Source organism: Ambystoma mexicanum, chromosome 4q, assembly GCF_040938575.1.
Source record: "Ambystoma mexicanum isolate Mex_15411 chromosome 4q, UKY_AmexF1_1, whole genome shotgun sequence".
In the NCBI taxonomy this organism is placed as follows: Eukaryota; Metazoa; Chordata; class Amphibia; order Caudata; family Ambystomatidae; genus Ambystoma; species Ambystoma mexicanum.
Genome location: NC_090928.1, coordinates 861725375 through 861743566, shown reverse-complemented (window position 1 = coordinate 861743566; position 18192 = coordinate 861725375). Strand labels below are relative to the sequence as shown.

The window sequence follows — 18192 nt, the reverse complement described above, 5'->3', positions numbered from 1 at the left end:
AAACAATACAGAGGCCGAGCTGTCTGGTATCAAGGACAACAAGCGCAAGATGTGTTATCGAGTCTTCCTAAGTGCTTGGCCGGATTAGCAAACTAGCACAAATATTGAGACAATCAAATCGGAGTCTAGTGATTTGACATTGATTTTTTTTTTAAACATCTTTTTATTGCCATTTGTTAGACAGAATAACAATCGATTGGAGTCAAATTACTGGTGCATGTATGGTTATGAGAAGAGTTCTTAATGCACATATCGAGATCGGTTCGGATGAGTCCTTCATTCTTTGCACATTGTCCTTTATGTGGTCCCCTCCATCTGCCCTCCCTCCTGGATTGATCTCACAATCCTCCGTCCCTTCAACCTCGTTAACTGTTTCTTCCCCAACTAACCCACCGTCCCCCCAACTGAGTTGCTTTCATGTGGCGCTGATAAGTGAATTGGCCGTGTTGTTAAGGCGCGGAATGTTACTGTTCATGCTACTAGAGTGTGTTTCCTTCCATGGTCCTTGACTTCCCATGTAGTAGGTGTTACCCTCCTTTGCCTTTCCTCGTCTAGGTGCATGGTTCTGTTAATTCCCTGAATTTCAGAGCTCTCGTGGGGTTGTGAGTCTGAAGTCGCACGAGGGCAGCTGTTTCCATTCTGCAGGTTTTGGCAATAAGTGCGGTTTGTGCTGTCTGGGGCGGGGGAGTCTTTGCTTTCCAGTGAGTTATAAGGAGCTTGCGTGCTGTGAACAGTATTATGTCTATAGGTTTACGTGTGAACCCCATATCTTGTAGTTCATTGGCCTCCGCCCGAGGAGCATCACTTCAGGTGTAAATGCAACTGTGGCCCCTGCAATGTCATTTAGCTGTTTATGGATTTCCGTCCAGTATGGGGTGATCCTAGGAAAGTGTCAGAGTATGTGTCCGAAGGTGCCTGTGGCACAGACATTAATCTTTTAAAAAATATATTTTGTGTGAGATGTGGCTGACGGGCCAATATGACTAGAAATTGATCAAAGTGCTTGGTTGAGGGGTGTATTCAGCTCGAATCCTTCTCTGGCGTTTTTGAGAATGTTTTCGATATCTTTTTTGGATCAAAGGTTTCTTCAATTGCCGAAGATCAACCAGTTAATCTTCAGGCCAGGTTGTGAATTTAGCAAGTTAGTCAAGATCAAGAGAGAAAGCCTAACTTTCTTATTTGCTACAGTTCTAAGAAATAGTGGCAGCCCGCACAAGCTTCATCTCACCTTCCAAATAGCAAAGGCTTGCCTCGGTGGGGGTAGCACACGTTAGGGCTGGTTTGGGAGCGCCAATAACCTTCTGCAGAATGTATTTGGACCTTTTGAAGGTGATCCGCACTCTGATGACCTCAAACACCCATGTTGTAAAGGGCAACTGCAACCTACTGTCAGCATACAACAATATTGGTATTTTGAGGCCATTTATCTGCGGGCGATCTGTTAAAATGCCACACAGTGTCTGATGCATACAATGTATGAATATATTAAATACAAGGAGGACCCGCACAAAACCCTGCTGCACCCCCTTACAACTTGAATCGGGGAAGTTACTCTGCCTTCTATGTGAAATCCAACAGCACTGTTGTCCTCGTGGAGATGGAAAATAATTTGCAAGAGGTCCATTGGCACCCTGTGTCCACCAAAACACTCCATAACTTGGTCCTATCAATGGAAAGAAATGCCACAGCCAGATACATGAACGGCAAACGTGGATCTGGCTGCTAGCAAATAAAGGGTAAGGAACGGGCCAGGTACGTCATTTCACCAAAATGCCAGGGGTAGCGGAAGTGACATCACATGACCCTTGACCCCCTGATGACATCACAGGAAGTGATGTCATTTGACCCCACCCCAAAGTAATATCGCGAGAAGGGATGGAACACGACCTTTCACCCGTTGACAAAATAGGAAGTGGCATCACATAGCATTGTAAAGTACGAAAAATATGGTTATAATATCACTATAATGTGATGTACATTTCATACAAGAATGGATCGCCATATGTAACGTTAAGATCAGTGTGTGTAGGCCCATATTACCAAATTACTGTGAATGCAAGCAGATATCCATGACCAAATGATAGTGATGTGTTATTATAAGGCACTTATGCTTAAGCGCTTTTTGTAGAAAAAAAATACACCCAATATCACCCAACCTGTGTTGGTACTCATTTATCGATCTCAGAAGGAGTGAGGTGTTTAAGAACAGACTTAATCAGTGACTCACCCTCTGAAGTGTGCCTGAAATAAACATTGAATGAGTCTAGCAATTATTGTATGGAATTCCAGACAGACACATTATTTGGTATTCCTATTCTTTCTTATTTAGGGTCACTGCTGAAAGTGTTAGACTTGTGGCACTCCTCTTCCTCTTTTTCTTCTTTTTAAGGGGCCTGAACAAGAAAGTCAGCCACTCCAGAAGTAAAGAGCCACATGGTGCCGGCCACAGCCCAGGAGCTTGCATTACAAAAAGAAATATATATCTTTTTTTTTTTTTTTTAGAGGTCGCAAGGGAGACCTCAGAGGTCGCAAGGGAGACCTCAGACATTGCAGTTGCGACCTCTGGCGACCCCTAAATGACGTCCCTGGAACGGGCACTCTGACTCTAAGTCAGCCTTTATTTAGACTATCCTCAATGACCCAGAATGAAAAAACAACAACCAGCCTTGCATAGCTCATCTCACACACGCATACACACACACATCATTCTAACAAAATGATACAACAATCAACATGATCGGATGATAAATTGAATGGCACAATGAAATGTTAGCTCCCCCTCCAGTGGGCTCAATCGTATGGTCGGTGCCTGCTGCCCAAGTCAATGACCCTGAGATGAAGGCGAGGGCCTCCAAAGAAGGCAAAGGTTGCCTACCACACAATGTATCCCAATGGTGAGACCTCTAAGGCTACTGGAACTTGTGCATGGCAGAAAAGGAAGCTTTACCCGGTGCTACCTGTGACCGAGCCTTTCCATTTCTCTTTGCGAAGTGCCCAGTGGGAGCACCTCACAAAGGGAAGCTTGGAATGCAGCCTTGTTTAGGGTGCTAGAGGCTCCATTCCATGACTGCTGATTGGCTAGAGAGCTGGGAACAGTTCAAAGAAAAAATCAATACCCTAGTTGAGTGCATACTTGACTCCTTTCGACTGATTTCCAGACGATACAAGCCTGTTTAGCCCACAAATAACTTTTTATAACCTGAAGATTTGTCTCAGAACCACAATCTGCCACTGCTCACCGCACACCCATGCATACTCCAATTTCCACTTACCCGCTCCTATGCTACCTTCTGTCTTTGCCCTCCATCACCTGCCAGTCCTTCGGGTGCCTCTGCTGCTTCGCCTCAATGCCAGCTCCTCCTCATCACATCACCTGCTTGCTGCTTAATGCAGAGAAGGCTCCCCGTCCTACCGGCACCTGTGCACCTCTGGGCATTAGTTCCACCAGATGCTGCAGCACTTGCAACCTGGTGCAAGGGAACACATAAGTGTATAGCCCTCCATCATTGGGCTATACCAGCTTGCAATGTCCCGGGATAGCGGGGAGGGAAGTTGCAATGTTGCCAGTTCCTTTGAAGAAAATGAAGTGGCAGAGGGCAACATGGGCTGCTATAAGTCTTCTGTTCCAACAAACCGACTTTTTTCTTTGCCTTTCCTTGTTTTAAACAGAATGTTCTCTCCTCGTTGGGTGGAATGTTCTAAGAGAAATAACGCCCCCTCTCTTTGGGCCATTAACAGGTGGCAACTTCCTTTGGTGCTCTTTAAAGGCCTAATCCATGCTCGGGCCTATTAACTAGGGCCAGGGGCCATTACCATCTGATAATGTTCCACGGAATGCGTCACTATTGCTAGGGAGAAGCATGGAATGCATGCTTCTGTTGGCGTTTAGCGCCTGGGTTACACACTGTCTAAAGAGAATAACACCTGCTTTAAAATAAATGGTTTCTGAATCCTAAGGAAGCAATTTATCCCTGCTTGACACGTGGTTAAAGGGGCAGTGGGTAGCAGTGTCTCACTCCATGTACCATCTCCTTTCTCTAGACAGCAGCTCGGCAGCTGGCGGAAGTGCTCCTCCATTCCTTGAGCGAAGATTGCTACTGGAATCCCTTATCAGAACCTCCTCCTGACTTTGGCAGCAGAGAAGAGCTTGCTTTTATGAGCAGCCCGCGCACGCAAACACCACAGCTTCACTCGGGAGAGAAGTATGCCTTTTTTGTGCCTTCAAATGTCACAGTAATCCTTACAGGCATTATAAGAACAGCACATTCTCGTTCAATGCTTTTTTTGCAGGTGGGAGACTTTTCTTTTGCAGAGTGGTTCACCCTTGCTTCAATCCAATCTTCACACTCAGGTCCATCCCTGCTTTTCCAGTTTCTCAAAATGTGTTTTTGTGACTCCTGTCAGTGCTCTGTATATCTAGTTCTTTATGCCAAGAGGAAGGTGTGGTTGATGGGGATAAAGCCTATACTCACCGCATGGTCGACGCTGGACCTGGCGATTTATTATCAGGTCTAACGTCGACTCATCCCAAAAGTGGACACTACTTATCATTAATAAACAAACTCAGTCCCAACTGGCGCAATTTGTGTTGTGGTATTAGTATTTTGTGCAAACAAGAGGCGGTGGGAGCTTTCTTTCCCTATACGCATTGCGACAGTGAGCATCAGTCCCCAATTGTTATACATATATGACACCCGGCGCGCAGACAACCCCTCAAACCAACACACAACCCAGTTCATCATCCCAGAAGAGTGTTACTTTGTCACTATGGCAAAACATGCGTAACTAGTGCCCAGCATAAATCAGATGGCAGGGGTTTAGAATTCCACATTTTCCGGAGCGACTCTTAAAGGTAATGGGTCATTTTTTTATGGGGTAAATTGGAAAACTATGTCCCCCTTCATTCCTATACATTGCTGCATATATTTATATGGTTTCTTTCTGCAATAGTAGTTGCCAAGGTCTGGCTTTCCGGGCTATCCAACCAAGAGCCATTGTCCAGCGTTAATAAGTGATTTCCTAGCGAATCCTATGGTAAATTGGGGCAAACTTGAAGTCTGCTTCTGGAGAAGGGGGTTATCTCTCCCTCCTGGGGTTCCTGCCGCTGTTCTGGGCAATGGGTTGGGGTTTCTGTCCATTGAGGCACATGTAGCATGGAAGCAACTTTGTCTTTTCCTCAAAATAACATCAGGAGAAAAACAAACATTGTGGTGGGAATTGAAACAGGTTGTGGAGGGGAAATGTTGTGTTTCCCTTAACAGATGGATTGCTGAATGTGAGAATCTAATCACAAAGTACAAGGTAGATATATTAATGTTGGAGACTACTCTCCACCTTGCCAAAAGGAACATGTGGGACTGGATTTTAACTATACAAGCGGTAGGTAGGACCACATTGTCCTCTGGTGTCCTTGTTGATGTCAGGTCTCTGGGCGTCTTACCAACTTACTTGTTTAAGTTCCCGGGCTCCGCCTCGAGATCCTAACTAGTATGTTTGCAACTTAACCTACACCCGACAAAAGAAATGTTAGGTGCTCGGGGAGGGGGTGGAACCGAGTCTTAGAACTTGCAGATTTTGCAAAGCTGCTACAACTGTTGAAACAATTGCAAATGTTATTTTGGAGTGTGAGTTTTTGAATGAACCCGATTTTACATTTTGATCATCTTATACGAGCTTTTAAAATTGTATCTGCTGTTTATGTTTGGCAACAAATCATGACATCTGGGAGCAAGTGCTGGGGTTTGGCAGCACTTAAATTTTTGAAGGATCTGTTTGTTTAACTGAAGAGGGATTGGCAGAATCTCTGAGTATTGGAATGTTTTGCATACATTTTATGAATTGTTTCCTTTTTAACTTATGTGTTCGTTGAATTGAGGAAACTGTGTATGTGTAGTTTTTTACTGTTTTATGATAATTCAGATATTGGTTTTAATATAATGGTTGTATTGTTGTATTTACATGTTTTAACTATGTGAAAAAAATATTTATGAATATATCTCACGATAAACAAAATTACTAAAATAAGTGATATTGGGCCTCATTACGAGTCTGGCGGTAATTGCGGCGGTAAAACCGCCTGGTTACCGCCGGACTCGTATTACCATTCCGCCTCCGTGACTCCCGGAATTACCAGGGCATTACAGCCCCGGTGTCCTGGGAGTCACGGAGGCGGAATGGTGTTAATCCCCATTCCCACGGAGTCCCACAGGACTCAATGGGAATGGGGAAGTGGAAACACCGGCACCATCTCATGATGGTGAAGGTGTTTCCACGTCCGCCTGCAGGCGGGAGGTGTTCAACCCGCCATGTCAGACCTGGCGGGAAGATCACCTCCCGCCTGCAGGACTCGGGATCGGGCGGTCCGGAATTAACAATGGCGGCGGGTTTACCGCCACTGTTAATTCCGGACCGCCCAACCTGTAATGAGGGCCATTGTATTATTAGCTGCTGGCAGAGGGTTCAGTGGGTGAGTAGGTTGAGGTAAATTGGTTGAGAGTTAGCCATACCTGGAGCGCTCAGAGTTGCACAGCTAATACTTGAATCTCCTGTGGTAAATCAGACATAGGAGACGGATAAGAGCACACGTTTGAACACAGCAATTTATTAGTAAAGTGAAAGAAAACCTGCTCTAAGCCCAGTTTCTATGATGAGTTCCCTGGGCTAGCAAATAAAGGCCTGCTCGACAGACGTATTCACAAAATGAACTCAGTCCTCTGTCAAACCCAATCTACCCTATCTCTGTTGTACCACCCATAAAGCAAAACAGAAAGAAAGCTAAGTTCTAACCCAGCGTACAGTTACCCCCACATTTGAATATCAGTTATCTGACCGTCATCCACAATGTTTGTAGCTCGAGGGTGATTTGCCGTAAAAGAAAATCCAGAAAATAAAAGTAATGTCAGGTAATCCAAAAATGTTCCAATATATCCCTTTTTACGTGGGATTTATTTATGTAACCTGGATACGTCGATATTCCGAAGTGAACAAGCTAAATTTACTCTTTGTGGCTCTCTGATTGTTAGGCCCTGGGCCGGCACAACCCTGTGGTATCTTTTCCTTCTGTCATTGCATTTAGGAATGACTATTTCCTCAGCCCTGGGTGGGCTATGGTTCTGCTCATGGCTATGTGATATGGCTTCTTCACCCCTTTGTAGGGTTCAAAGTGGGTCTTCACTTTCTCATTCACAGTTGAGTTTTGGGCTTGCTCAGTCCAGATTCTTACAGGACGCTCACCCCCTTAGAGGGTCTTCCCTTTCCAAGCCCAAGGTGGGCTGTGGGATGCTCAGCCCTGTTCAGCGTTTGCTACCCTGACCTCTAACCAGTCCCCCTCAGTAACCACGTACCTTCTCTCTCACAGGAGGGCCTGGCACTGACGTTAGCTTTTGTGGCTATTTAAGTTCTTCACCTTTGATTCCTCTTCGGTCTGCATGCTCAATTGTGTGGCTCTTCCTCCTCCCGTTTGAGATTTTGACGTCCGGGCGACGGGACGTCGGTACATTTGGTGGCTGTGTGGTGTGCTTTGTGCCTCAGTGGCATCTTCCTGGCTGAGGTCTCCCCCGTCGTCAGAGCGGTCCTTTCCCTCATGGAACCGTTGTTCTATGCCCACCACGTCTTCTGCGTGGCTCTCCTTCCTTCATTGGAGGGACCACCTCCCTCCTCCATGTCTCGGCACGGGCCACTGTTCCATGTTCTCTGCATGATCCTCTCTGTCACGCTGTGCTTAGAACATGCTAAGTTTCCAGTTTCCTTCAGTCTGTCAGGGCCTCGTTTTCAGTGTTTTGTTATTCACCAATGATTCAGGGTTGTTCCAAAAATCCGATTCTCTTGATATAAGGATTTGTTTTATCATGATCCTTATTCCCAGCTTTCCACTCAAGTAGTAGATGATGGTTCTGGGGTGGTGTAATCAGTGGCAGCTGGTGAATATTTTAATTGGAGGAGCATACACTTTTCCCATGAATATGCTGAAGCGGTGGAGCTTACTGAGGGAGCCCAAACAATGCAGGAAGGTTTTGGTGAGGGGAGGTGGGTTTGAGATTATTTTTTTTAAACGATGGGTTAAAAAGGTGCCTTCAATCGGTTTTGCAGCGTAACACAAAACAATGCATTAGATGCCAAGTCACCAACAGTCAGAGGATCATTTTGCAATACATTTTCATGCTGACTTAGCCCACTTTATACCATCACTCAGCCATTGTAAAAAACACGTTCATGATGGTTGTGCCCATACATATCCATGCTGGCTGCCAGGGGAGTTGCTAGGTCTGGAAAAGACCCGGGGCTAAGCTGACGTCGGAACTGTTGGGACTGGGGGCTAGCCAGTCTTTTGCCTGTAGCTCCTGAGATTCTATCCGGGGCTACAACCAAAAGATCAGGGGCTATAGCCCCCTTAGCCCCCCCCTAGCAACGCCCCTGCTGGCTGCTATTCATATTTTGCTCATAATGATACTATCAGAAGGCATGTCCATGCTGTCTCTGAAAATAAATGGCAGTATAACCCCATAAAAACATACTCCTGTTGCCTTTTCCCATAATGCCAGCAGAAGAAAAATGGAACACTCATTATGTTGGCTTTGCCATTCATGCCAGTGAAAGAATTCCATGCCACAGTCAGAAAACATGCCTTGCTGGCTGCAGAGACATTTTTATGGAAGGACAAAAGGGTCAGTTGCCCACAAGGCTGCCTGATCTGATGAAGTAAGATCCCTTTGTTCACCAAACTTAAAAAGCACAGATCAGGATATTTTATGACATGGTGCTGAGGCTCTAAACCTATTGCCTGTCTGTTTTGGCAAGAACATTCTGCCTCAATCATTTCATCATGTAATGCTTTCTGTGTCCACTGTTGTATACATAGTTTGTGTGTTCCTTGCAGCACAACTCCTGTAGCATTCTTTCCTTCCTGTGGGAATTATGTTGATCATGAGCAATAGCCAAATTTGAAATCCATATTGGTGAATTGAGTCCACAATGGTTCAGAGGTTAGCTCAGTGTGTTAAGCACTCATTGCAGAGATATGTGTTCATATGCAATATTAGAATAGCACATTCCTGTAAGGCTGGCTGAGCCTTTTCTATGTCTGAAGTTTATAAACCTGCCTGCATATGTACTTGGTCTTGCAGCACAACAGGTGCTATTATCATCATGTACCTGCACCAGATAGGGGTTGCTATAAAAACGAACATGTCATCCTTATGGTGATGGTCTAGAAATTGGCTTGTTTAGATGGGGTGTTGTAAAACCTAGGCAATCACCTCCAACGATGAGCATAAACTGTTAGTCCAAGAGTTGAATAAGTATCCAAATTTGGAACCATAGCATTCATGCTTATATCCTGGTTTTGCCAGCAGACAATACAGTGATCCTGGTCAAATCACCTAATATCTTGTACATCATTGTACTTTCTTCTGTGAAGTTTGCCTCCTTGCATGCTGGTGGCATCGTTTAGCCCATTGCTTGATCTTTCCTCTTATATAGGCCATTTGAGTGGAAGGGGTGGTAGAAAGAAGAGAGCGGACCAGATGGTTCAGGATTCGGGCAAGCATATTTTAAAGTCTGCATGTTTTGTAAAAGTCAAAGGTTTTTCTACACGTTTATAAATGACAATTTCACAAGCTAGTGTTTCGGAAGTATGTAAAGCTTTAAAATACAAAAGACCAACCCAGATTACATCTGTTAAATCACACTGATTGGTATGCTGGTACTTATATACTTCTCTTGATGATGGAGAGAATGAAGCTAGAATCAGTCTGTGTTACACCCTTCTATAATATTTTGTTTTTAAAAATGGTCATGTTTGGTAATGTGATTGGTGTACTTTTCAAGTCAGTTTTATAAAATGAGATTATTTTAGTTAATGGTAAGAACTGCTAATGAAAGCCTTCAAAGGCAGAAATTGCAGAGTTGGCACAAATCCCCTTAACCAGTGTGTGTAATGGTGGGCATCTAAGTTAATCTTGTATTGCCTAGCCTGTTGAAATTGCCAGTTGAAATTGCCAGTCCCTAAACCTTTCAAAATTGTCAGCCCTTCAGAGAGATTAGGTATGAGAGGGTAAGATCTTCAAAACAGCCTCACTCATGGTTTCACTGGCTATAGTGCTGCTCCCACTATAATAGTGAGCATTGAAATAGGCACTTTATTCTTTTGATCTCTAATGACAACACTATTTGAAAACGAAATCCCACTTATAATCTCAGTGTGTCTGGATGCAGACATCTTCTTGGTAGCTGATAATATGCATCCACTATCCATGCATGGTATGTGCAGCTTTCTCCTTCCTACCAATTGGTCTCCTCTATCCATGCTTGAGCAAGTTTCAGTTCTGTGAGGCAGCAAATGTGAGTGTTCTTTCTATTACATACAGTCCTGCATTAATACTACAGGCTGCATACTGATAACATGTCTCCTGTATCTATGCTAGAACAGAAGTAACCTCTTCAATGCTGCGAGGCAGCATATCAACCTATGGGTTGTCTCGGGAGGATAGCTCCGGGGCAACATGCTCGCCTTGGAAGCAAGACAACATGGAACACCACAGGTTCGATCCCCGATCCGTGCTTAGAAACTTCTAGGTAGTAAGCGCATTATAAATAACCTATCATATCATGGGTTGTGATTGCGGCAGGGGGGCGGGGCAGATATTCTTGATAAATTAATTACTTTGGTTTGGTGGAGGTAGGCCCCAAAGATGCCCTGGCTGGCTGCACAAATGTAACCTTCCCCTCCCCCAATGTAAGAACACTCCTCATGTTATCCTTGCCCCAAAAGCCAGTAAAACAAATGCCATGCCACAGAAAGAAAACTTGGCCTTGCTTGCTCCTTCACCCCATCAGAGGCCCGCTATCCACCCAGCACACACACAAGCACACACATTCATGCAACAAATGCACATCCAAATAATTTACAGCACCAAAACAGTATACACTCTCATTCAGACGCACACTTTCAGACACAAACTCTCACATCGTGCGTAACCTGTTTGGCGCACGTGAGGCGATGCCCCATTTTCCAGCAGTCACCATGTGGAGGCGAGGCACGGAGCCAAGATATGTGCTTTGCCATGTTGACCATTTCCGTCTTGTCGAGGTCCTTTCTTTTAAGCCAGCATGACATTTTCCTGCAGGCATAAAAAGTTAGGATTCCAATGGAATCCGTCTCGATTTATCTATCACCTGCGTAATCGACCCCTGTGAGTTACAAAACCGGGACACCTCATTTTTTTTGTGGCGTAAAGAGTTTTGAAGATACCCAGGGCTCAAGTCAAGGGTACACGAGGCTGGACTCAGCCCCCGACCCCCCAGCTAAAACTAGAAACATTGAACGTCTTCTTTCAATTTACGAAATAAAGCCAACTTGAGGGATCAAACCCTAGTCGTCAGGTTTGTAGGCAGAACACTTCACCACGGCACTATATAACCTGATGAAAAACGACAAATAACTAAAGATGAAATGTCCCATTTCGGTACGGCAAGTTCCAGGGAAAATATTTGTATTGGTTCTTGGAGTTTAAAACATGCACACCTTTTAACGTTTTCAAAAACACAGAAGAAAATATCCTCTCTTGGTTTTGTGTGTGTGTTTGTTGATTTTATGCAAAGGCAAATGCCATTCATCCTGTGCAATTTGGGAGGTTCTGCAGAGCCAATTTAATGAAATGTGAATATTTCACCTCAATATGCACATTTCTGGAGACGTCACATCCCGTCGCGTTTGTTGATGAGTCCCCCCACTTTAAACTTTAGGACTTGACACCAGAAGATACCTTTATCTTGCAGAATGTGACCAGGCTTTTTATTCGCCTATAAAACGGTATTAACACTTGTCAGTCACTATGCAATAGAGTGTTTCCAAAGAACGCTACACGTTAAGTCACATGGGGGCAGGACTGAGAAAAGGAAATCAAGGCCGTACTCGGCCTACCTCCTGCTTTTGCTCTGTCTTGTAAATGTTACGTTAATATCCTTTTTTACTTACCCCTCTCCACCATAGTGTCTGCTCAGTACTTAGACTTATTCGAATAATGGCGTTTTCTGCCCCTACTGGGGGAGAATCAGACTGCAGTGGAAGGAACGAATGTGGCTCATGAAACAAGCTACTCAAAATCTGCCTTTGAGACCAAGTATTATGAATGAGTTTCTAGTACGTTGCGTGGGACCAGAATTAGTCAGCGCATTAGTGTAGAGAAGAGAAGAACTTTCCTTTCACCATGGCACACACCCAGGGGTGGACTGGGAACCAAAAGAGGCCACGGAAATAATTTTCAAAGTGGCCCCATATTACACATTTTCAGCAAGCCCAACCCTTTTCCTAAGAGAACATTTGGAAATAAAATAGGCTAACACACAAAAGAGGCCCAGGGAGCAGAAGCCTACCGGGAAATCTCCAGAGTTCCGTATAGGGCAGTCCACCCCTGCAAACACCAGGTCAATAAATGAGTCCAGCACAGACTGAAGGACTGCCGGGGCCACTGAAATCTTCAGTTTCTGCTTCCATAATAGTCTGCCCCAGCCCCACACTCACGATACAGCTTCCAGTCAATTAACATGAGTTCTAGTGTGAATGTGTTGCCTTTGTTGTAAAAAATACTACACACTTTGTGTCCACATAGAATGTAGCAACCGGTGAAGTGGGATTCTAGGTACAGTTTTCACGTGTCATTCTTTTGGTACAATTGTGGGCAAGAACCTGCTGGAAAGGAAAGAATGTAAAGGTTTGGACCCGCAGGGGACAAGGTAAAAATAACTTCCATTTTCTGTCAGTATTTGTGGAATAGGCCTGCTCTGAACTATACCCAAACCACAAAATAATTGACTGCCAAACCGAACGAGGGTTTATGTCGCCTTTGGTCCAAATGTGTCCAAGCATGAAAGACTTCAAAGTCATTTTATTAATTGTCTAGGCATTAGCTATTTGTTTTGTTTGAAGCGAAAATATACTTGCCAAGCCTGAAATGGAAGAAACGCTAATTCAGGTGTGGGTTTAGCAGCCATTACCTGGGTGCACCTGACCCGAAGCAAAGTATTATGTAGCAAATCAATCATGCATGGGTGTGTCGAGTTACCGGCCCCGTGTTTGACATTCCAGAAGCGACGGGAAATTCCTGACACACTGTAATTTGTCCATCTATTTTTTCTTCTTTAATTGCAGCCTGTACTGCCCTCAAGACAACATTGAAGAGGCACTACTCCTCCTTTTAATCAGCGAATCGATGGTAAGCTAAAATTGCATAGCTGCGAAATTCGTGCTTGGAATCTTGGTAAACCTGTTAAAAATGCCGCAATTTTAGAGCAGGTCCTCTAGCTAGCCTGTGCATGCTGCAAAATGTTTCCGTGCTAAACGAAGCGGAATGACGCCTTTATTTTGTTGGAATGTTTTATTCTGTGTTTTTCTGTTTGACTTTCGATACTAAGATGTCTCCTCTAGGTCTCTGAAATAGGAGGGTGTTTTGCCAATGGTGGTTTCGTTTCCCAAGCGGCCGCAGCGATACATTTGATATGTAGTCCTCCACAGCAGTGCCGGTTCTCATGTTTCACAATGCTCTGCATTTAAGCAGCCTTCATTTCCAAAAAATACTGCAGCAACACAGTCTGCTCATCGAGTACAATTTGGGTGAGCTCAGCGGGAAGAAAAGCTCAATGTGCGTCTCAAATGGTGGCACCATTGAAAATATAGCACGAGTATACAATTACGACAGTCCTGAAACAAAGAGTGCACTGAACAAGGACTGTGCAAGTGCATGGTTTGACTTTGCAAGAGTGCTGCTGGCGAATTTTTCACAAAGGCGCGTAAATATTTGCCAGTAGTGAGCATGAGCAATCGAGCATAGCGAAAAAGTACAAGCCAACTGGGGGGAGTTCAAAGTTTTTCTCCTCCCGAAAATACTGGGTTATATTGGTTCATTTTGCAGTACAATTTTTGTGAAAAAAATAGGTAAAACATCTTAGCAGTGTGGAATTGTTTCTGTAAGGGAAGACATGTCCAAAATCCAGGAGATGTCGGGACACCAACAGTACAAAAAGATTCACTATACATTTTCAGAATACCTAACCCTGAATATAGCCATCATTGCCACTGTTGGAACACATGTTGTAATGCTGGCTGTGCCCAATAATGCCAGTGTTTCCATTGTAAGAACACATTTTTGACTTGGACCAATAAATGCCAGTACTGCCAATGTAAGAATGCACTCACAACGTTTTTGTCCAATAATGCAAGTATTGATTGTGTAAGAAGATATGTCCATACTTGCTGTTCTAATATATCACATCTTTGCCACTGTAAGAAAATATGAATGATGTCTGTGCCTAATAATGCCAGTATCGTGACTATTAAAACACACAACATGTGTTAGCTTTGGCAATAATGACAGTACTACCATCGAAAGAATACATTTGTGTTGGCTTTTCCCAATAATGCCAGTATTGCCACTGTAATAACACACATATGTTGGCTTTGCCCAATAATGGGTAAAAGTGATAGGTCGTGCTTAAAGTTTTTTGTTTCCGAGGGGTCTGTGTTTAATAGAGTAAAACGTTATATAGGAAAATGTGTGAAACACAAACTACCCCTGTCTCCCGTTTCAGAACATTAACAGTTGTTCAGACCATAATGACACCTAAAGATGGTAATCTAAACCATCATATTGGAAATAAATCATAAAAATACACAGACACAATGTTTTTTGCTTGTAGCAGATATACTTGTTGATTATTTCATTTTATTTTCAACAATATTATATTTGTTTTTAGCTTCTTTTATATATACAAACACATAACGTTACCATCTTTAGGTGTCTTTATGGTCTGAATAACTGTTCATGTTCTGAAATGGGAGACAGGGGTCGTTTGTGTTTCACACATTTTCCTATTTTCCCAGTAATGCCAGTACTGCCACTGCAAGAACACATTCGTGTTGGCTCTGCCGAAAAATTACAGTATTACCACTGTTGGAAGACATGTCCATGCCAGATGGGCTAATGTATGCCACTTTTGCCAATGTTAGAACACACTCATAATGGCTGTGTCCAATAATGCCTATATTGCCAATGTAACAACACACTCATGTTGCGTTTGCCCAATCATGGAATTACTTCCACTGTAAGATCACACTCCTCTTGCCCAATAATGCTAGTACTCAGACGAATGTTGGAGGTGCAATTGTATAACAGGTGTATTTGCAAAGCACACATTCACCCAGAGGACTCTTGGCACTCAATAACCCCCAATTTAGGAAAAGCAACACACTAATCATATTTAATGTATTACCATTACTTTGGGAGTTGGGGTATCATGATAAATGTTGGATAAATAATCAATTTTTGTCGGTAAATTACTATTACTGGGGTGTTTGAAATTGGAGTTATCTAGCAAAGTGGAGTACAGGATGGAACAGTTTAAGAAACTTGCTGCTAGGGAGAGAGTCAATCTGAAACTATGAGATAAGAAAGACAGATTTCAGGAGCTAAAGTAAACACCTAGAATTCTACTCTGTCACTCTGAAAAGTTAAAAGTTAGAAATAAGAATTACTTTTGTGGAATGAACACGTTTCTCACTGTAAGAAATCAAATTGCCAGCATAATTCAACCTCGCATTTCTCTCAATCCCCACGCATATGCATGTGTTTACAATCACATTATAAACTATGCAAAGTCCCCAACCATGAAGACACACATGAACGCACACCCACACTGATACACACACTCACACATACACACAAACACACTCAAAACACGTCAATTCCGAAAGACAGATATTCATGCATGCACATATTTTTTCTAACTTACCTCATCTTGAAGAGTTGTCCTTTGTGTGGTCTCTGCCCACACAGTGAAAGGAAACAGGATAAAGGGAGTATAGTTGATTGACACGTCCCTCCCTAAGTTGCCGCCGACAGCATCGCCCATAGGCAGGCATGAGCAGAGTGTCCACACAGACACCCTCATGACTTTCTATGGGCTGTGTTCCCTCACTCCATTTTCTAAGTACAGGTGTGAGGCCTAGCAGACCTCCACTTGGGACAGCGCTAGTGTCCCGGTAGACATCAGGAAATCAATCCCATACTTCTTGATGTGAGTCAATCCATACCATTGTATAACTGCTTTTGTGGATATTATCTTCTGCGTTTGGTAACTAGAATGACTTTGCCAGTGGTTGCACCTTTCCATTGAATCTATTGAATGCTGCAGTTGGGTTCACATGTGCATACCAGATATGTGTCCTTTGGAAGTCTGGGATGACCATCAGGTGAAAATGTGACATGAGTGCCTCCAGGGTTGCCTCATAATCATCGGCATCGCTTATGTTCAGTAAAAGCAGGAATAACTCTCATCTTCACCTACCAGATGTGGTAACAAGGCCAGCTCCACCTCTAAGTAGTTGTTGAGATGGCCCTGCCAATTGTGTGGAATGGGACAAGTAAGGAGGAGCTGTTGTGGTATTTGAACAGCGGTAGTTACAGGAGGCTGGAAGTATCAAGAGAATGATGTGCAGTTGACACTGTAGCAGACAAGGTGGTAGACCAGCTGTGGGCCATGACTATGCAGTCACATGATTGTGTGTGTCTCATGGAGAGTTCAAACCATTGTTTGGGTTTTCCTCATACCCCTTTGGTATGCATCTCACTACATGGCACTACAATACAGTGCATAGCATTACACGTAGATCCTGGAAGCAGGCATAAGAAAGAAATGTCTGACAACTCCTTCGATCTATTGCTTAAGAGTGATGGATGGACTTCTATTCAGCAGGTTGTGACATCACACCAAACCAGCCTGTCTGTGTTGCATGCAGTGAGGATCAGGAACACAAAGGCACAGTGGTTGCTATCTCAGGACAAAGTGGTGCAACTTCCTACCAAGCATCCAGGAGGGGGTTCAACACTGCACTGCATTTCTGCATGGAAAGGCTTTACTATAAGACACTTTCATGGGGTATGTCCCAATTAACCCATCTGTGAATGATGGCTCCAGTACACATCTGAGGTACTGGATGTTACTAACCCGTGGGTATCTCAGCAATAAACCTCCACAAAACAATTTCCAGAGAAAAATAAATAGGGTAGGGGGAATCAAGATTATGCTCATCAAATTAGGAGAAAATAGACAGAACAAAATAGTTGTTTTCATAAATGAAGACACATTTTAATACATTGAATACTTTAGGGTAAGGAAGTCCAATGTCTACCAGCCATGACTTTACAGGAATTGCCGAAGCCTCAGGTTCATTCTAAATGGGGGCTCTGGGCTGTATATTGCGAGTTAGCTCTGTGTGTGCAAGTGCTAGTATGCCATTTAAATTGTGCTTTGAAGTTGAATTTCCATATACGGTTTTGTGGGTAAGGGTAAGAAGCTTTAAACAAATCCTAGATTTAACCAGAAGTCAGTGCAGCTTTCTTGAGACTGACGTTATATGTGTGCATCAGAGAGTATTATTTACAAATCATGTGGCAGTATTTTGAAATATTGAAGGTATTAGATTACATATTCAGTGGAGATTGTTGATCGGATATTGAGATTTCCAGGTAACTGTCAGTTGCTTATTGCAGTGCAGCGTTTGTCTGGTAGGGACTAGTAGGACATTAGCCTTGTCTGGTTTTTAACCCAGACAATTATAAGCCTCTCATCTTTCAACTTGTTTGAAAAAATCCTTGTACTTGGATCATGTTGGACTGGTAATCATTGCGCAGCCTGAATATTACCAGCATCATTCTGGAAGACTACACCTAAGCCTGCCAGTAATCAGTGAAGAGGTTTTATGTAGCAATTAAAAAACAAGGTGAGACATAAGACCCCTGAGTGACACCACAGACCACAGTCCTCAACCTTAACCCACGAGTGTCTGTTAGTAAGAAAGACATAAGACATGAATCTGCATTATTTGACACTGCAACTGCCTCCAGGATCCATTGGAACAGAGTAGCATGTGGACAAATCCAAAAGCATAAGGAGGCATGTGTTCCCTCTAATGATAACGTGGGATAGCACATCTTTGACATCAATCAGGTCAAGCTCAGTGCCTCAAATGGGTGGAAGCCTTTTTGGTGGTCTCCCAGTAGTTGATGGTACTCTACAAAGCTCTGGAGCCGTAGGGATGCTTCCTTTTGTCCAGAATCTTAAATAAAAAGGGAACCATTGTTATGGGATGATAACTAGAGCATTCCTCTTGGTTGAGAGGGGGCTTTTCAAGAAGGAAAG

The 18192-nt window shown here is 43.5% G+C and overlaps 1 protein-coding gene across 1 annotated transcript in view; it reads left to right on the top strand.

Moving 5' to 3' along the window:
- TTC7A (tetratricopeptide repeat domain 7A) overlaps positions 1 to 18192 on the top strand; it is a 2220458-nt gene that overhangs the window by 539763 nt on the left and 1662503 nt on the right. Inside the window, exons 7-8 of the mRNA XM_069608425.1 lie at positions 4042 to 4202; positions 13148 to 13211. Coding sequence (XP_069464526.1) covers positions 4042 to 4202; positions 13148 to 13211 — 225 coding nt within the window. The remainder of the gene's footprint in view (positions 1 to 4041; positions 4203 to 13147; positions 13212 to 18192) is intronic.